The sequence below is a fragment of the Siphateles boraxobius genome, unplaced genomic scaffold, assembly GCF_051911475.1.
Source record: "Siphateles boraxobius isolate OS27281-9 unplaced genomic scaffold, OSU_SipBor_1 43, whole genome shotgun sequence".
Taxonomy (NCBI): Eukaryota; Metazoa; Chordata; class Actinopteri; order Cypriniformes; family Leuciscidae; genus Siphateles; species Siphateles boraxobius.
In genome coordinates this window covers 74,899-96,188 of record NW_027509064.1, presented here as the reverse complement: position 1 = coordinate 96,188, position 21,290 = coordinate 74,899, and the positions used below count along the sequence as shown (strand labels likewise).

General features: G+C 44.0%; 2 protein-coding genes across 3 annotated transcripts in view; one reads left to right on the top strand and one right to left on the bottom strand.

Moving 5' to 3' along the window:
- nkiras1 (NFKB inhibitor interacting Ras-like 1) overlaps window positions 1-21,290 on the bottom strand; it is a 375,749-nt gene that overhangs the window by 333,216 nt on the left and 21,243 nt on the right. The window lies entirely within an intron of this gene.
- Window positions 1-21,290, top strand: part of LOC143708778 (ubiquitin-conjugating enzyme E2 E1) — a 58,828-nt gene that overhangs the window by 22,381 nt on the left and 15,157 nt on the right. For both annotated transcript variants that reach the window (XM_077200094.1, XM_077200095.1), the window contains exon 4: window positions 19,858-19,990. In XM_077200094.1, the coding sequence (XP_077056209.1) occupies window positions 19,858-19,990 (133 nt within the window). The remainder of the gene's footprint in view (window positions 1-19,857; window positions 19,991-21,290) is intronic.

Here is a 21,290-nt window from a genome sequence, read left to right as displayed (position 1 = left end):
CGGGCTTTTGAGCCATTCAAAATTACCGCAAGGGAAATTCCTTTACCGCGACAGCCCTAGTTTATGTAAATAATGGGATATGCTGACGTCACCAACTCCCGAGGAATGTCGTGTAGTCCAAAACCGGCTGTTTGCTGTAGTCCTTAGGAATTGAATTTTTTAAAAGCAAATATCTCCCTTTGCTTTGAACTTTGAGCGCTGTAACTTTGCAGATGTTGTTTATACTCAAACAGCAACATTACACACTAGCTAAGTTTAGAAAAGTGAAATCGTGTTTTACCACTAAGTCATAATTTGCTCCACCTGGTGTTATTCAAATGCATTAGGGCTGCACAATTAATCGCAAATAACATGAAATTGCGCTTAAACCGATTTGCGGATTTGAGACTGCGATCGGAGCTTGTCAGTGGAGAACGGCTCTGTGAAGAGTAGTAAATCCTGCTCCATCTGAAAGCACTGAGTTTGAGTCGCTTATAACGTGCATTTGAATAGCAACATGTCAAACATCTTTCATCATTTACCAACCTCTTGTCCAACAAAAAGACAACATTTAATAACATGTTCTTACTCCTAACTCACTTCATAACGACAGTTGAGCATCCTTCTGTGAGATGATTACACAGAATAAGGCAGTCGTTAGTTTATTAGTCATGTTTAATCGATCAAAGCGTTTCCATCATCTATTTATTCAGCTACAGATAGTATGATGCTGTGGTAAGGTTCAATTTGTGGGTGGAAGGAAGAAGACAGGGTAGGCGTGACTGCGACTCATACTTTTATTAAATCAAAAGACAAAGAAAACAAAGTCACGCACAAAACTATCTTTCTCCTGAATCAGCTCTCAATCCACTCTCGGCAAACACTCTTCCCGCTGTAACAGCTCTCAGTCCACTTTAAATGTACACACTCTTCCCGCTGTAACAGCTCTCAGTCCGCTTGTCGTGTACGAGTCCTGAGTCCTTCTCTCTCTCCTGCTCTCTCATTCCCGCCGGCTTATATGCGGTCTCTCCACGCCAATTACTGCAATCAGACACAGGTGTTCATCATCTGCACTTGACCTACTTACCGCGCGGCTCCTTCCTTTCTCTCTCGCTACAGACTTAAAAAAAACCACGCCCCCCTCGCCACAGATGCCCATAGGGATATCCAGGAATGACGTGCGTTATTTTACTTCTGCAGGGTATATTTTGAGTTTCTGCATGAGAGCGCCCTCTGGCTTTCAGTGCTGCACCGACAAGCTGCACATAAAATAATCGTAGCCTTTGCCAAATTGTGTGCGGTTTAATTTCTTAATTGTGCAGCCTTATACAGGGTTTCCGTGGATCTTAAATAAGTGGGCGATTCCACTGTTTAGGCCTAACTGCAAGGACAACAGCCTGCAAAATCAATCTTCATGGAGAAAACCATTGTCCTCAGGTTAACATCCTGAGAAAACCTGGGCTACAGCTGTGTGAAAGGCAGGATAAATCTGGCAATGGTAAACTAGTAAACTTTGATCAAAGTTGAGTTGATGTAAAATTTAACGTATGTAACATGGACGGAAAAACGGTGTAAGTTCAAGCAGAAAGTGTACTTAATCTAATTCAGTTTAATAAAATTCTGGTTGATTCCAAGTTCATGTTTTGCTTTGTTCCTAATTTGGTATAGTTATGAGTCATGCATTGTGTATTGTTCACTAAACTGGTAATAGGACTTCCATGCAGAGAGGGTGGCCATCTAATATTATCTGTTCCCTTTCAGTCGATAACGTCAGACGTGGTCGACTGAATGGGGATCTCGCTAGAGAGCCTATCCTCTTTGAGTACTGTTGAACGAGCCAATGTAATTGGCGTGCGTGATTCGCATCACACACTCCGCCCCCGCGGCGCGTGTATAAATACGGAAGTGGATGCACGCACTAGTTGCCTTTCGCTTCGGAGCCGATCGTTTGATGTCTCTGAGAGTGCTGTTGTCTACATGAGCGAGTGCGTAGTTCAATAGTACAATAGTTCTTCAGGAAGACTCTCATAGTGCTGGTGTTCTACAGCGCGAGTGCAGCGGTGATCGCGTGCTTTGAGCTCTCAACTGCTGTTTTAACAGCAACAAATTTCTAAATGTTTGTGTGTGTTGATGGCTGGTTAGAGGGCGGAAAAGTGAGTGCTTCACTGTTTCAGTCCTCTGTTCAGTGTTGCCGCGGTCATTCCCCTGTGTGCTCCGGCACTGGTGACGGTCCTATTTTCTGAAAGAGCAACACGGGTGCGTTTGCGTCTTTTTCAAGATGTCATTCCGCCCGTGCGTTTCTGGGTGCGGTCGTTCCCTGTCTCTCTCTGATTGTCACAACTGTTGTCACATGTTTGGGCTTACAGCACGCTGAGACAGCTTTTGTGGACAGCTCATGTTTTCACTGTGGGAACATGACTGTCGCAGTGTTGAGGGCGAGACTCGCCTTCGTTAAACGCGGAGAGCGAGTCCCTATTACCATGCCCCACCCTGCACGGGTGCTGTGTGGGATGGGTGACCGGAGGATAGTGTTGGATGTCCCGCCCGGTAACCATTCCCTGTGGGCTCCTCACTCCTCCCTTCCACTGCAACCACTGGAGCCTCCTGTGTTGTCTGCTGGTCCATCTGTAATGGGTGGGCCAGCGGTTTCACTCAGGGCTCCCCTGGAGGACAGGACGTCGATTGCAGCATCGGAGGGTGAGCTGACTTCTAGAGATGATGACTCGGCTGCATTGTCTCCCTCCGGGAGTTCAATGTTGCCCGAGCCGGATCCAGAATTATCAGCTATGCTGAAACGGGCCGCCGAGGCTGCCGGGCTCGAGTGGAACCTCCACCTCTCGTTCAGTCTCGGTTGGAATCTGGAGTTTGGTGTCTTGGGGCGGGCCGCGCTGGTTCTCAGCTCGCCGCCCCAGTGCCTTTCTTTCCTGAAATGCATGGAGAGCTTATCAGGTGGTGAACTGCATCTTTCTCTGCCAGAAACTGCCTGAATAGCTTTTCCCCCTCATTATCCTTGATGGAGGAACGGTGAAGGGTTGCGAAGGGGTGCACCTGTGTCCAGCGGCCGCTGCCTTTTGGGGGGATCCTCGTCTCCCCCCTAAGGCCTGTGAGTTTCGTCCGTTCCAACGGGCAGAGCTTACAAAGCCTGTGGGCAAGCCGCTTCCTCTTGCATGCCATGGCGTTGCTGCAGGCTAGGGCACCCATGGCATGCACGAGGGTAATCCAGACCGTGCGCTCATAGATGAGCACCGCACTGCATCCGACCTCACCCTCCGGGGCACGAGTGTCGTAGCGTGCGTGATCGGTCTGGCGATGTCCAACGTGGTGGTCCAGTAGTGCTTTCGTTGGCTCAGGCTGGTTGGTATGGCGGATGCGGACAAGGTTCGGTTCCTGGTCTCCCCAATTTCCCATGTTGGGCTGGTCGGCGACGCAGTGGAGAACTGCATCCAACAGTTCTCTGCCGCTCAAGCGCAGACAGAGGTCATCCGGCACATCCTGCCCTGGTGGCCAGCTGCTGCCTCCACCCGCCGCCGGTGGCAGCTCCTCCGCCTGCTCGTCGCCGTGGGCCTTCGCCGGCCGCCGCTCCTGCTGGGCCTCCGCAGCAGCCTCCACCCAGGCCTCAGCATGGAGCTGGCTGCAGTAGAAACGCCCAGCCCGCTCAAGGCGCTGCCATGCCAGGTGGCAAGCGGCAGCGAAAGCATTCCGGAGCGGGCCGCCCAGGAATGGATGAGATGCTCTTGGAGTGGCACGATCACTCCCTCCCCCCGGTTGAGGGCCGGGTGGAGCCTTTTGTTTGTGTGTGTCTGTTCCGCCGCTGGCTCCCTAAAAAAAAAAAAAAAAAAAAAAAAAAAACCGGAGCAAGCGGTACCCACACTTCAAAGAGAGCAATTTCATCTGTTCCTGGGTCCCAAGAGGGCAAGTCTGGCGGGTGTGACCCTGTATAGCCTTACACCCCTCAGCTCCCCCTTGGTCGCCAGTAGGCAGCTTGGTGCGTTCGAGGACCCGGTCATCCGCCTTCTCACGCGCCCCCTGCCGCTAGTGGAGACAGGTAAGTGTTGCACAGCACACTAACACCACTCTCTCTACTTTGCTGCCCCACCTCAGGCTCGGCTACCCCGCTCAAGTCAGTGATAATCATCACATTAGGTGTTGAGCAGACGTGCTCCTGAAAATTCAGTGATATTCATCACACCGAGTGTTGAGCAGTGCTCCTGACTTGTGCGTGCTTATCTTATCCTGCTGGCGAAGGATTTGATATAGCCGCTCCTCCAGCCGGTACGAAGGCCAGTTGTAAACTTGTTCTTCGTGCTACTAGGTGGTGGGTCGTGACCATCTTGGCCCAAGATCGGTCTGCAGCTCCGACCTGAAAGACATGTACTTCAGATCTCTACCTTCTGCACCGCAGGCCATCCTGTGTGTTGCGTGTAAGGGTGGAGTATCAGTACAGTGTCCTTCCCCTCGAGTGCTCCAGAGCCCGTTGGGTCTTCAGGTCAACTGGAAGAGAGTAATCTCGCCCACGGGCTGACTATCTCTTTTTCAGTTTTGGAGATGGACTCGGTCTAACACGTATCTCCAATGAGAATGTGTTCAGCTGGTGTTTGAAGTGAGAAAGGGTCCCACTGAAAGAACTTTCAGAGGCTCCTGGGGTATATGGTAGTTGCAGCCTTTGGCTTCCTCCATATGTGACCGCTTCAGCGCTAGCTTCATGATCGAGTCCAGAGGTGATCGTGGCAGAGCAGCTCACCCTGTGTGACTATAGTTCATCCCGGTGTGCTGCCAAAGCCTCTTCAACAGAGGGGCCATGTACAAAGGGCGTGTTTTAACGGGGGCTGGGGCGACCCTCGACTACACGGACATTCGTGCCTACAGTTGTTTGACATTGCGACCGTTGCGCCAGCTTCCCTTGCATGTCACAACTCACCCGTCACCTCCTCCTTGGAGTCAGAAGCTTCTGAGGACGCTTTGTTCCACTCTTCCCGCTCTACTCAATCGTGCCGCCATCGAGCCTCACGACAGTTATAGTCAGGGCAAGTGGAGACTCCATCCCCTGGGTCCAGCTGGGTCATGACCATTCCGGGGCCGCTCAGTTGCCCCTCCGGTTTCGTCTTCCTGCCAGTGTTTGTATAAACCGAGCAGACTACCCTTGGACAAACACTGGCTCTCAGCTGCCCCAGGGGCCCGCAGAAATGCGTTTAACCCCAGTGAGCCTTCTAAAAGCGACTGCGACTCATGGTCGCCTTGCGCCTGCTCAAGTCAGTGAATTCATCACACTTCATGTTGAGCAGAATTGCTCCTGAAACTCAGTGAAGTTCATCGCACTCAGGTGTTGAGCAGCAATGCTCCTGTAGCTCAGTGAGTTCATCACACTCAGGTGTTGAGCAGAAATGCTCCTGTAGCTCAGTGAATTCATGACACGCAGTGCTGAGCAGAAATGCTCCTGTTGCTCAGTGAAGTTCTTCGCACTCAAGTGTTGAGCAGAAATGCTCTTGAAGCTCAGTGAGTTTATCACACTCGGGTGTTGAGCAGGAATGCTCCTGAAGCTCAGTGAACTTATCACACGCACGTGCTGAGCAGAAAATGCTCCTGAAGTCCAGTGATTTTTACATGTTGTGTTGAACAATGCTCCTGTCTTTTTGAGCCCGTCGCTTGCACCTACGTGCCAAGTCAGGAGAGGAACAGGTCTTCATAGTTGCCCCTTATTGGCCCAACTAGACCTGGTTCCCATCGACAGCCTTCCTGACTTCCCCTGAAAACTCTTTCAGGGACGGGGCACGATGGCACACGCGTTCTTCCCCTGGAGATTCCGGGCGGTCTTACATCTGAACGCGGAGGTTCACGTGGCTATCACAAGCATGTGATATTTACCATCACTTCTGCGAGCACCCCCTAGAAATGGGTAGCGTGCTTACGCCTTTAGAAGTGGAACCTAGTCGTTGAGTGCGCCTTCTCTCCAGAGGAGATCCTGAAAGCTTTTCGAACACTTCAGTGCTCTCTTTCCTGCAAAATGGGTTGGAGAAGGCTGTTTTCCTTCACCCTCAAAATGATGTTGCCTCGGTGTTTAAACGACGCTCATCGTGTTGCAGAAGTGTGCAGAATCACGTTCTGATCGTCAGGTTCCTGAGGAGCAAGGTCTTGTAAATCCTTGCGTCCCTCTTCATCCTCTTGGGCCTTGTCCCTGGTGCGATGCACTGCAAAGACCGCCCCTGAGCCACTGCAGGCAGTGAGTTAAAAATTCTGTTATATCAGTTCTCCTGCTCGCGTAGTCTCTACTAGAGGGTAGGGACTTGCTCGCTTTCGGTCAACGTATTGTGCCTGGAGTCTGGGCCGGCTAACTCTCACAAGCTGAGACCCCGGCTCGGATTGTGCCCAAGGTTCCTACCTCTCCCGTAATAGGAGCAGGTGGTGAGCCTGCAAGCGCTGCCCTGGAGGAGGCAGATCCAGCCCTGGCTTCTCTGTCCGTTCGCTTGGACGTGTACAGAACGCAAGCCATAGACCTCAGACCAGCTCTACAAATATCTGTTGAAATTCAGCCGAGAGGAAAGGCTGTTTCCATGCAAAGTCGCACTAGTGCTTGCCTTCATTTCGGTAAAAATCCGAGATGCAACATGTCCACTTAGGTGTTGAGCTCCTCTATGATGAGTGTAAAGTGCTCCGCCTGGGCGTTGACTATGTGCTTTGCTAAAACAGATTCTAGAGTTGGGGGCTGGACGACACCTAGTTGAACCGCTGCTTCCCATGGGCTCCCTTCTCATGAAGCCAGTTTCACCGTGAGCCCGGTTCAAGTGTCGGCTTGCTGCGCCATTCCCCTCCTATGGACTGGATACGTGCGCCTTTCTACTCCAGTTGAGTTCCCTTAAAATTGAACCCTGTTGAGTTCCTCCACACCCCTCCGACGTCGGACGTGCGGAACGTCTGGTGTTAGGCCTACCATTCGTAAGGAGTGTGGAACCTGTGTTAGGCTGGGTCCATATGTTGCGGTCCCTACGGCGACCCCATATGTGTATTCTTCCACGATACGGCTCCCTACGGTGAGCCCGTGTCTTCCCTCGGCAGAGTCTCTCTGCCGTCACTGTCCGGTGTGTCTCCCCCCGTCTTAGGCTGGAGCCACCCCAGTGACATTCCATATGTTAGACTGCCCGGTTTCCGCCCAGTTCATATGTGTATTTTCCACGTTACCTCCCTCTGGGTTGGATATGGCTTCCGCAGCGTCCCTTCCTTCCAATGTACGGGGAACGCTTTCCCAGTGGTCCTGTAGGAACAGCAGTGACTTCCCTGGCCTAAGCCCTGTCCTTCCCCGCCTTAAATTTGCGGGGGCATCAGGAGGCTTTGGTTTAGGCACTGAAAGGTGGCAGCGTTAGTGGCGTTTTCAAAGGTTATCCCCATTCAGTCGACCGTCGACTACGTCTGACGTTATCGACTGAAAGGGAATGTCCTGGTTGCGTATGCAACCCACCGTTCCCTGAAGGAGGGAACGGAGGACGTAGTCCCCTTGCCACTACCGCTGGACCACCGCTGACGGGTTACTCTCGGCTCTTCAGCGAAAAGCAACTAGTGCGTGCATCCACTTCCGTATTTATACCCGCGCCGCGGGGGCGGAGTTTGTGATGCGAATCACGCACGCCAATTACATTGGCTCGTTCAATAGTACTCGAAGAGGATAGGCTCTCTAGCGAGATCCCCATTCAGTCGACCGTCGACTACGTCCTCCGTTCCCTCCTTCAGGGAACGGTGGGTTGCATACGCAACCAGGACGTTCTATAAACTTAAAGCCAGCAAAATTACTAACAAATACCACAGGTTTATTTTTCTAATTTATTTGCCAACTGTAGAAGACAAAGGAAATGCAAAGTTATAACGTGTGTAACGTGGACGGAAAAAATTAAACAATACTGCAAGATTTCCTTTGTAACACAAAATAATAACATTTCATGAAACCTGGAAGTTCATAACACATTAAAATAACATACTATCATACTATTCATACTATCAAACTCATCATACTATCATGCAAACTATCACTCTTTATGTAAAGTAACCCTGAATATTTTTTAACTAAAGGACAATTAATTTACTGCAGAAGTAAATAGAAAGATAAATATAAGTTAAGCAGCAGGCAGTGAACCTGATATCTGCCTGGTGACAATCATGGCAGTCGGTATAACCTACTGTGACCGTGTCCTGCGGTCCTGGAATGCGAAAACAACTTCAAACAATTCAGCAACTTTGAATGGGTTATGTCCTGTTATGGTAACAGGTCCATAAAAGATCTACATGGGATGAACACACTCAATGTCGTCTCTCCTTGGCCACGAGAATGAGTTGCATGCCGGGTCTTTGTGTAGAAACTTGAACTTCACATGAGGGACGTCAACACCTTCACAGAGACAGTGATCTATTACTCTTCCTATGTAATAGGTACGGTCATAATACACAGCATAATAGTCATCCTTCTTGAGGTCTGAACCTGCAGGCAAAAAGCAGGATATCAGACAAAAAATATTTTTGCAATTATATGAGCACCTATTTATGAACCATAAACATGATAAAAGAGGCAGTGATTTCACTGCTTACAGTTGTACAGCTGCTTCTTATAGCTGCTGTCTCTCTGTCTTCTCTCCACTTGTGGGCCTGTTTTGCACTCTCATGACTGTAGGACTGGTCTTCTGCAAAATTATATTAGGAATAAACTTAAAAAGAGAATTTTCAGCTCACATTTTTCATGTGAACTTTTAAGCTTTGTATGGAGCAGCCAGCTACAACAACAGGATCAGTCTCATGTACATTTGTTGCAGCACTTCGGTCCATTTGTTGTGTTAAAAAATCTGTACGATATCAATGATGTGTAAGGTGATTGAATACTGTATACAATTTAATAAATTTTTAGCAACTGAAAAACCATGTAAAAAATATATTAGTATCTGTACTCACCTCAAGCTGGAAATGACCACTGTCTTCTATGAGATCATCCTCTAGATTCCCCATTTCTGCAAGACCTGCATCGGAGTCTGGGCTTGGAAACAATGCTGAAATTGAAAGAAATGAGTGTTAATATCAAAGCTTAAAATACATTGAAAACATATAAAAGTATTTTCTTTTAGTTTTGATGTGCGGTACACTTTTTGAAGAGAAGCTGACAGGGCTTTTACCTCACCTGATATACCAGATATGTCCAGGGATGGATCTGCACCTGGCTGTTTCTTCAGCTTGATTACCCTATCAACCTAGGGACCTGTGTATGACCTATCAGCACACTCTCCTATTGCCCTCTTCACATGCTTTGCAGAAGCAGGACAACCTGCGAGTCTGGACACTGTACGGCTCACGACCTCGAACAACATGAATTTTTCTTGTCCCTGGAACAGTCACAACATCAACCCGGTCTTGACGTTCACAAACAACTTGCTCAAGAGGTACAAGGTAGATACATCGCCTGGAAGGACTGCATGTACCAGAATCTAGAAGAGCAGGCTTTGTCAGTTCTTTCTCACAAAATCTAAAGACAGATTGTGGAGAGTTGATGATTTCATCACTAGCCTTGACGGTACAAGCTGCTGCAGATTTCACCATACCCCCTTCCCCATCACATGGACACTTACCATGACGAGACCCAAAAAAGTGTCTTTCTACAACCAAATCTAGATCCTGCTGACCGAATGAAATGTCAACAAAAGGAGTTTTAGCCTTGCATTGTCCACTACATCCATCTGTGAACTGAATCATTCTGGAAAATACAAGTTTGCTTGTGACTAGTGACAGTATTAACAAATACTCTGACAGCATGGGAATCATGCTTGGCATCATTTGACACAATTATCACTGAATCTCGTACTGGCTCTGGATCACCACAAGAACAGGAGTATAAACACACTACTGGGTGAATTGTAACCTGGACTTTAGCCCAGTGGGGGAAAATCTTTGGGGGGATTTTTCGCTATTTCCCAGAACTTCTGCTGCTGCCATCTAGCTTGAAAAAGATGGTTGGTAAGATCTTGAGCTCACTTTTCATCTCCTGGATCAATTCTTTAAGCTGGCCAGACCTGGGTAGTAGGGCCTTCCTAAGATTTCAACGCACTGTAGTATTTCCCCAGACCTGACAGGAGACTTCGTTTTCTGCTGCTACATCTAGTGGTTGCAGATATGCTTCTACAGCATCAACACCTCATTCTTGACATTTTCGGTCAATACACGGTAACTTGTGAAGCTTTCTGGTAGCATCTGAAGGTGGACAGACGGTGATGTCACTGGCATGGTATCGATTTCTGATTTAGCAGTCCAGATTTTTTGCTTGGACAACCTGGTTTATCACCTTTAACTACAAGTCAATAAACTCACAATATTCACATAGGCAAAATGTGGCTTGGTCGGAGTGTGCAAAACGTACTGAAGCACAACTTCATGTTGGGATTCTTATTTTGCCAGGCAGAGTATGTGGATTTCATGCTTTTCTGCAGGATTTGCTTCTGTAAGCCAGTTCGTTTGCTGACTGTTTTTTGTGAGGCGGTGTGGTTGATACATCAGGTCTTCTCAAAAATTCTTGCACAGAAAGCCAAATTGCATCACTTACTGCATCACAATGTTTTTTTCGTTGTTCTGGATCATGCCCTGCTTTTCTTAGACGGTCATTCCTAACTTTCTGCCAGAGGCATCCCTGACTTGTTTACTGGCAGATCCAAGGATGGCTGCAAGATTGGCATTAAACATTCTTCTATTGGCTGTGGACATCTGTTTGCAAGTTTGCTTCACATATCCTAAAACAGAATCCACATCCTTGTCCTTACCACCAAGCATCATGTCATGGAGAGCTTTTTTTTTTCGCGGGCTTGCAAATACAACTAAGCCATGTAGGGTATGGACCAATCAGACACATACTAATTATTCATTATATACAAAGGTTTATGAAACTCCTCACACAGCCCAAATGAACAAACACAAGGGCAGAAACAGTGTCATGTTACAGGGCATGATAAGGAGATTTTACGACCTCCGAGGAATGTGGCCACATACTCAAGAGAGAGACTATGAAACAGATACCTCTTTAAAACAGACTTTGCTGCATTAATCATAGACTAACTGATCTATAAATGAACATGCATAAAACTGTGAAAGAAACAGTGTAAATGGTTTACTGTCTCGTGTACTATTAGGTATATATTATGGTATGTATCCTGGTATACAACCAACTAACGATCAATGTAACCTCACCTGTATCATGCCTCCTACCTAATTAATGCTCATTTAATGACTCACACTTTGATGTACATCACCTTCTTCTAGAATGCAGTGTGGATGTGTTATAGCTATCTGATCATTAATGAAGGTATAATCATGCTAGGGACAAAGATCCGTAAATCAACTAAGAGACACTTTCCCTCTCAGACATGTCACCTTTCTGATTGGTCGAGTTCAACCCTTAGGGGAGGATCTTTTCCAGGCCTTATTAGAGACAGTCCACATGTGACCTCCCTCTCTTAGTTCTTTCATCCAGCCACAACACTGTTCTGGTGATTCTGGGGAACCCCCTCCCCCTCCACGGGGGGCCCAGGGCCCAGCAGGCCGCAATCCAACCAGATATGGGCACAGGCAGGAGAGAGATGACTCTCTCACAAAGAACCAAGGACAATCTCAAGAGTTTTGGAACAAAGACTCCAACCAACAACGACTCCAATCACCCATCCTTCCGACTTCCTCACTTCTCCTGGGTGCTCGGCGTGGCCTCAACAGAGTCCCAGGCCTTCACCTAACCAGTCATGCGTTCCTGGAGAAAGAGAACGCTCAACCAACTTCCACTTGACACTGCCGGAACCATCAACGACTTCAATTTTCAACAACTTCAAGAATTGTTCCCATTACAAATGTAAGTATTCAATTCAATGAAATGTGAAAATGAAATTCTGATGGTTCTTCTCATAGACCCTCTTCCGGTTTCCAATTTCATCCTATCACTAACCTATTTATGTATTCATGTGTGTATGTTGTTTAGTTTATTTATATTCATATAAATATCTATATTTAGTTAATAAAACTTGTACATAATATGTATTTGGTTCTGTTTTGTTTGCAATACAAGTCACTTTACGATCACGGTTTTTGCTACTGGCTCAAAGTACTGTACAGGCGAAGAAATAATTATTCTTCGGTGGCCATGGAAGATACCCTTTTCTTAGAATAAATTAATAATCAAAAGAGTTCGTTGGAAGAACTGATTAATTGATTGTAATATTAATTCAGCCACATCAAGTTAATCCAATTAACTGACCCAAATATTTAAAATTAATAATAACAAGATATTATTGATTATTAATATTTCCAGAAAGCTGAGTTCCTTACAGCCAGCTACTATTGTGCCATACTTCTGTGGACTTTTTGGCATCAGCCTTTTTATCCTCCAGGTTGCCTTCCTTCTAGAAAAATCAGTTTTGTACCCAGAACTGGTAGACAAAACAGGTGTTGCATTTAGCTGACACCTTTTATTGAACCGGATTAGATTCCTGATTAGCAGGTGTTGCAGCCCCCGTGTGATTAGGTGGATTGTTATTGATGCTCGAGTGTTTCTTCGCTTCTGCTAACACCCGTTTCCTGTTGCGATCCTTTTCTCTCTCTCGTCTTTTCTTTTGCGCAGACATCCTAGCTCTCTGTTCACGCTTCTTGTTCTTAAAGTATTCCCTTCTTGCGGCTATTTTTTCCAGTTCACTCCTAGTTTGAGGCTTTCTTGACATGACACCTTGTGTTTCCTCACCCCCTTGAAGATTCTCTTTCTGGCGTTCTCTATACCTTCTCATCCTTTCACGGGCTTGTGCTTTCTGAATTTCCTTCTTTCCATCTGATAGATTCTTCCTGTACTCCTTCAATCTCTGTTGCTCTTCCAATCTATGCAGTACATACAATTCAGGGTTCTGCTTTAACTAAGCCCGGTACCTCCGCATTCCAGCAGCAGCTTTACTTGTTCTTGAAACCACATCTGGACCATTCTCATTCCTTGGCAGGTTTCTCTCTCCTCCAGGATGCTCCATGGAGCGAAGCCTCAACTTGAGGGGACCTGCCATCATTTCTGAAAAAAGTAAATAAAAGAAAGGCCATATATATATATATATATATGTAAGAATATATGTATGTTTGCAAAGGATATGTATAAGAGTTATGACTAGGGATGCTAACCGATGACCGTTTGACCGATGGTTGACCGTCTCAGCATTAACCGATCAAAGTTGTCGGTAGTCTGTAAAAAAAAAAAGTGATCTCTAAATTAGGCTATTATAGACAGTGGACTAAACGCTACTACAGTTAGCCATCTCATTCCAAGATATTTTTGTGTGAAGTGAACAAATCCCTCAAACTCAATTTTTCAAACTCAATGTTTGTACTTAATAAACCAATAAAAACATTTGGCGCGAGGTCACAGCGTTTGGGTTCGCTCGCTCACAAGGTTTGCGAAAAGTAAAGGCTACAGGCTATAACACTGGAGGTTAGAGCCAGGGCAGACGACAGGATGAAGCTTGCAAAGATTCGTAGTGTGTGGGACCATTTCACCAAAAAGAATGACACAGTAAGTCGCAACTTGTGTGATACAGTGCTTAAATACAGTAGTAATACTGTAGAAATACATTACATCTACATTTCAGTGGTAACAGATAAGGTGATGATGATCATCTTTCTTTATTATTGTTAGCACCAACGTTACCTCAAACTAAAGCGGAGTCTCTTCGGAGCTGTCATTTTCTTAAATGAGCCGCTGCAATGTTTCAAATGAGCTTCTAACGCTAGACTAACGCCTTTATTTTCAACGCGATCACCTTGTACCCAAACCATTTCAAAACTAAGGAGCCATTTGTCCTCCGATTACATACAAGCTCCTCGGCGCCGCGTTTGCTGGACTCCTGTTTTGCGCTGTAGGGGATTTTAAAAAAGTGACGTGAGTGGAAGCGCGGCACCGGGGCAGTGTGTGTGTGTGTGTGTGTGTGTGTGTGTGTGTGTGTGTGTGTGTGTGTGTGTGTGTGTGTGTGTGTGTGTGTGTGTGTGTGTGTGTGTGTGTGTGTGTGTGTGTGTGTGTGTGTGTGTGTGTGTGTGTGTGTGTGTGTGTGTGTGTGTGTGTGTGTGTGAGAGCGGGAGGCAGAGAGAAATGCGACAGAGTTGCGAAATTGCAGGCGCGGCTCGAAATGGCTGTTATTTCAAATAGCGTGGCATATTTTAAACTAATCGGTTAACCGGTTTCAACCGGCTAATGAGGCTCGGTGATCGGTCAAGAACATTTTTAGTTTTCGCCATCCCTAGTTATGACTAATTATTTTTTAACACTTGAAATTTATAATTTTGTTTAATTATATGCTCTGAACACCAAAGTAAACTTAATTTACAGAATAGCTGTTTAATTTCTTGAATACACTTCTTAAATTAAGAATCTGAAATATTAATGATGACTTTTAGTCTCCATGTTCATGTCAATTACAAGATAAGGATATTCTCTTCTCTATGATAGGCTGCAATTTACATAGCCTGATTTACAGAATATGATGCTGCATGAATGGTGGCCTACAAAGTATTTGGAAAAGTTTTTTGATTTCATATTAGGCCTGCCGGTGTGTTCCTTTTAAAATAATAAATATAAGCTACTTCAGACATTTATTAGGCATGGTGTGCTAAATATGATTAGGAGAGATAATTAGGGATGCTCCGATTGATCGGACGGCGATCATGATCGGCCGATATTGGCTAAAAATAGATTGATCGGCGAACCCCAAAAGCGCCGATCAAAAAAGCCGATCACGTGACATAAATTACTTGCGCGACTTTTTCCCACCTCCATGCGCGGCGCACAGGCACACAACAGCAGAGCGGAGCTTGGCAGTGGCAACATGAGTTCTCCTACACCGGAACGAATAGGGAGTCTCCCAACGGATTAAAGCGTGCGTCCGAGTGAAGACCGTGCACCGCGCGAGCCACAAGAGAACACTGTATCCGCGCCACTGATTGCTGCTGCAACGAGCACTTTGATTATTCATTCACTTAATAAAAAAAAAAACATTTCAGCGCTAGATCGCCTCTTATTTAACAAATGAACAAAATGAATGCTCTGCTAGTTAACTGGAGATGTTTTATTTATTTGTATTGGTACATCCATGCCGTGAGACGTTTCAAAAGTGGTGGTGGTATTTTTTTTTTTTTTTTTATCTGATGTACAGGTCCTTCTCAAAAAATTAGCATATTGTGATAAAGTTCATTATTTTCCATAATGTAATGATAAAAATTAAACTTTCCTATATTTTAGATTCATTGCACACCAACTGAAATATTTCAGGTCTTTTATTGTTTTAATACTGATGATTTTGGCATACAGCTCATGAAAACCCAAAATTCCTGTCTCAAAAAATTAGCATATTTCATCCGACCAATAAAAGAAGTGTTTTTAATACAAAAAAAAAAGTCAACCTTCAAATAATTATGTTCAGTTATGCACTCAATAGTCAATACTTGGTCGGGAATCCTTTTGCAGAAATGACTGCTTCAATGCGGCGTGGCATGGAGGCAATCAGCCTGTGGCACTGCTGAGGTGTTATGGAGGCCCAGGATGCTTCGATAGCGGCCTTAAGCTCATCCAGAGTGTTGGGTCTTGCGTCTCTCAACTTTCTCTTCACAATATCCCACAGATTCTCTATGGGGTTCAGGTCTGGAGAGTTGGCAGGCCAATTTAGCACAGTAATACCATGGTCAGTAAACCATTTACCAGTGGTTTTGGCATTGTGAGCAGGTGCCAGGTCGTGCTGAAAAATGAAATCTTCATCTCCATAAAGCTTTTCAGCAGATGGAAGCATGAAGTGCTCCAAAATCTCCTGATAGCTAGCTGCATTGACCCTGCCCTTGATAAAACACAGTGGACCAACACCAGCAGCTGACATGGCACCCCAGACCATCACTGACTGTGGGTACTTGACACTGGACTTCAGGCATTTTGGCATTTCCTTCTCCCCAGTCTTCCTCCAGACTCTGGCACCTTGATTTCCGAATGACATGCAAAACTGAGCAACAGTCCAGTGCTGCTTCTCTGTAGCCCAGGTCAGGCGCTTCTGCCGCTGTTTCTGGTTCAAAAGTGGCTTGACCTGGGGAATGCGGCACCTGTAGCCCATTTCCTGCACACGCCTGTGCACGGTGGCTCTGGATGTTTCTACTCCAGACTCAGTTCTCTGCTTCCGCAGGTCCCCCAAGGTCTGGAATCGGTCCTTCTCCACAATCTTCCTCAGGGTCCGGCCACCTCTTATCGTTGTGCAGCGTTTTTTGCCACACTTTTTCCTTCCCACAGACTTCCCCCTGAGGTGCCTTGATACAGCACTCTGGGAACAGCCTATTTGTTCAGAAATTTCTTTCTGTGTCTTACCCTCTTGCTTTAGGGTGTCAATGATGGCCTTCTGGACAGCAGTCAGGTCGGCAGTCTTACCCATCATTGCGGTTTTGAGTAATGAAACAGGCTGGGAGTTTTTAAAAGCCTCAGGAATCTTTTGCAGGTGTTTAGAGTTAATTAGTTGATTCAGAGGATTAGGTTAATAGCTCGTTTAGAGACCCTTTTCATGATATGCTAATTTTTTGAGACAGGAATTTTGGGTTTTCATGAGCTGTATGCCAAAATCATAAGTATTAAAACAATAAAAGACCTGAAATATTTCAGTTGGTGTGCAGTTGGCTTCCTCCCACGCAGAGCGACCGTGACCTAGACAATCTTATTTCTGACAGGAGAACCGTTGAAGACATTAGGAGATGAAATTCAGCGTCAGAATAAAATGTACGAGCGTTATGATTTTTGGACAGAAAATCTCGGCCCCTGTTTTATCCCGATTTATTAACAATTTATCATGTAGCAACGCATATGAGAATTTAACCCACACAAGATGTTTTTATCGTTTTGCTACTGATAGAATTATATGGAAAAATTATATCTCTGCTTCCTTTAGAACCATAGTTTAACGTGCGTAAATGCTTGGACAGAAAGTGTAACGAACGTTAGTAAATGTTTCCATTGCATCGTGGTAGATTAAGGGAATTATACTTTCAGTGTTAGTAGTAGTATTTTGTAGAAGACACACCAAAATATGTTATGTGCCAAAATTCAGGATTTTATTAAAGCAAATTAAAGAAATTACTTATGAAAAATCCAGATGCACTGAATGTCCCACCCTGACATCTGCAATTTCTGGGGACAGGAAAAATCCAGATGCACTGAATGTCCCACCCTGACATCTGCAATTTCTGGGGACGGAAAATAAAATAAAGTCTCATTATACGATAATGCCAAGGCTTAGTGGGATAAAAGTAACTTTATTATTTCTTACATCTATCTTTAACAAAATTGTGAACTAAAAATAAAAAAGTACAACAACTGGGTATTATTCAATTTATATAGTTCATTACACCCCTTGTGGACAGAAACTGTGGAATCGCCCAAGTCTTAATATAGATTTTTTAAATTTAAGGCCATAAAAAGTCTTAATCTTATTTTTACTTATGAAAGGTCTTAAATTTTCGATGGCAATTTGACTTAGACATACCTAAATGTTTTCCAAATTAAAACTATCTAATTAGCGTACTTTTTTATTTATTTTTCTTTCTTTGTGGATTTGCTTGTTCTCGTGACATTTCGCGTCACATTCGCGGCAGCATTACGCATGTCTCCTGTACGCGAAACAGGAGGAGAGAAGCAAGTTGGTAAATGTCAGTTCAATTGTAAGATCATTCTTTGTGCGTAGTGGTGTGCGATGTGTATTGTCTATGATATTGTAATCATTGTTTTAACGATGTACGAGGCACTGTGAGCTGACATCGCTTTTGTCTCTCGTGATTCACTGCGTGATGTGTGCAGTTATAGGTATGTTCCCAAATTAGTTTTTGTTCTCTGATTTGTTCAAACAGCTGATTCATTCGGGAAAGAAGCAAGTGTTTGTTCTGTGAATCATTAAATTGAAATCAAACAATAATGTTTATAAAATTTCAGGCCCAATCCCAATTCACCCCTTGCCCCTACCCCTTGGCCCTACCCCTCCGTTTAGCGCGTTCACGTCTAGGGGTAGGGTATCCCGATTCTTGTTGTGATAGAGGGGTAGGGCGAAGGGGTAGGGCTACATAGCCCTCGAAACAGAGATTTTTCAGAGGCACACTCCGAACGGAGAGCTACGAGAAAGTTCCCAGAATACATCGCGAATCACCGGCGAGATGGCTTCGCAAACAGTTAAACTTTTAAATTTAGACCCAGATGACACCACCATGCACTTTATTTACTAATATAATAATATAGTCATTTAAATTAAGAAATTGTATAATAAATTACCTTTCCGAAACAGTAAAGACATACATTTCGAGGAAGGAAGGGTATAATCATCATGTTTCCTCAGAGGTAAGAGCAGCGGCACTCATTGTCAGACGTTGTCATGGAGAAATCCTGTAAAAACTCGCTTCCGTAACATCCGAGCGATCATCGACAACTGATGACGTATCGGGTTCATGAAGGGTTGTTCCATTTCGTAGGGAAATATTTCAACCCCTTGGCCCTTGAAACTCTGTTTTAAGGGCCAAGGGGTACACTCAAAAACAAGGGGTAGGGGCAAGGGGTGAATTGGGATTGAGCCTTACTGTTAACTGTTATATAAAATAAATATCACATATGCAATTGTGCATGGAAAAACAGCACTCTTGCTGATGTGACATTATATGATAACAATCACAATATATAATGTGAAAATGACCTTGGAAATCAATTTAAGGTGGCAAATATTACCCCTTATTAATTTTTTTTTATTTCTGTCACTGCAGTGAACTGACCACTGCATAGAATATAAAACATATGAATATCTTCGTGAGCCAGCTGTCAACAACAGGCCTAAACCAGCCATGGCACCAAGCACAAAAACACAATCAGTAAAATATTATCTAATTATCAACAAAAAATTGAAAATATCGAGACATTTTTGTCAATAGTGCACACCCCTAATGCACGGTATTAATTTTTATTTCTTCGGGTCTTAAAAAGCCTTAAATTTGACTTTGAAAAGTGTGCAGAAACTCTGCTTATAATGCAGTATGCCGATCTTCCTTTTTCGAACCAAAGGCTATAAAAAAGTCCCACTCTTAATCGTTCATGGCGCTATGGCAGTGAATAGTGTCCAGCATCAAGCTTTTAAAAAACGACGCAGAAGTATCACAGAATGGTCGGATTCATCACGTTTCGTATATTTTGGGGTATACGATAGGGTTTAGTAATTAATAAACTGAAATGTAATGTATTTAACGAAAATCAGTCTTCTGTGCACGGCTACTCAACGCCATTAGCGCCGCAGTTCACTCCGACATGCCCAGAGAAAGTACACAAGATGTGAGAAATCAAGACTAAGAAAAACACAACATTTAAAGGTGAATTATATCGTTAAGACTTACCAACAGTGTTTTTGTGAATACTTGCCAAGTCTGGCATTTTGACTTGTTTTTGTATGTATTTGACCTATTAGGCAAGCTACCGAAGATCAAAGAAAGGTGGTTTTTAACGTAATGGCGGGAGCAGATATTTGTAAATTCGCTGCGTCTGACTTTCGGTGTCATCCACTTCTAGATATTTTTAGCTGTACTAAACTGCGTATATTGTTATACTGCTTGATATTGCAAACTGGTATTTCTTACCATAGTAGTTCAATGTATTTTCTTAATTATAAACACACTGGTTTGTATAAATAGTTTTTCCATTTGCTGCACTGTTCACAGTTCTTCTTGTACATTCACAGAAAACAGCTTGTGGTTAAAAATAAATTATTATATGCACTATTTTGATGTATTTCTAGACAAAGCTGCTATAGATATACACACTTTTGTGCTATTGTTTGAGAAAATGTACCTTTCTGCTTCTGTTCTTAGTGCCGGCCCTAAAGGAGACAACATTTATGAGTGGAGGTCCACTATCCTGGGTCCTCCAGGTTCAGTGTATGAGGGAGGAGTGTTCTTCCTGGACATCGCTTTCACACCAGACTACCCCTTCAAACCACCCAAGGTCAGAGCCTTCCTCCAGCTCCATCAATATTAATAATGCAACATAATGACTTTGTTCACATAGTTAGTGTTTGGGATCAGTAACATTTTTAGAAATCAATTAATACATTTATTTAGCAACAATGTATTATATTTATCAAGTTGCAGACTTGTACACTTTTCAGAAAATCAATTTCAAGTAAATGGGGTCTTTTGAACTTTCGATTCCTCAAAAAATCCTGAAAAAACAGTATCAGTTTTCACAAATAAATAAACCGCACATCTGATTTCAACAGTGATAACATGAAATGTTTCTTGAAGGATCATGTGACAATCAAGAGTTCTGAAAATGTAGCTTTTCTATCACAGGAATAAATTGCATTTTAAAAAGTATTCAAATAGAAAAATGTTATTTTAAATTATATTTCGCAATAGGGTTTTCTACGGAAGCCCTGAACTGCAACGTTAAAAAAAAGAAGAATTATAGCTTTTCGAGAATAAAGTTTGCATTTCGACTTTATTCTCTAATACAGATTTTCGACTTTATTCAATAATCAAGATCAATAATACTGTTGTATATTAAATGTCCCCAACTAAGCAAGCCAAAAGCCAAGGCAACAGTGGCAAGGAACCGAAACTCCATCAGGTGATAGAATGGAGGAAAAAAACCTAGGGAGAAACCAGGCCAGTGGACGCGCACCTTTATGAATGCCTGTGCGGCAATGTCAAACAACAGCAAGCACACACGCAACTTCTACGGAAGACTGTATTCTCTAAATGTTTCGACTTTATTCTCGGAATTTTAGATTTTTTTTTTTTTTTTATTACGTTGCGGTTCAGGGCTTCCGTGGTTTACTGTATTTTTAATCAAATAAATGATTTTTTTTTTTTTTTTTATGTTTTAAAAAAATCTTACTGACCCCAAACCCCAAACTACTGAATGGTAGTGTATTTCAGGGGCGTTTGTAAAGTTTGATCATCAGGCCCCTGCCCCCATGTCTTTTAAGAATTGAATTGTTACTATTAGGCGTATAGTTTTGACTGTAAATTTCGATTGAAACTCTCAGAAACTGTTTGACATTCCAGGGCAGTAGCATTATGATACTTTGTCAAAAAAACAACAAAAAAACCCACTGGTTCCATTTTTTTTCCCCCCAGATTCTTTTTTTCCCGTCTTAACACTATAGGAGGATTGTCTAACTTTCTGACTACATCATACTGGTCTTTTCTGACATTATTCATTACCTGAGAGAGGTGAAAAACACTTATATTAGTTTGACAGCAAAGAATAACTTATGAGGCACATGCCTGATGCCGTATTT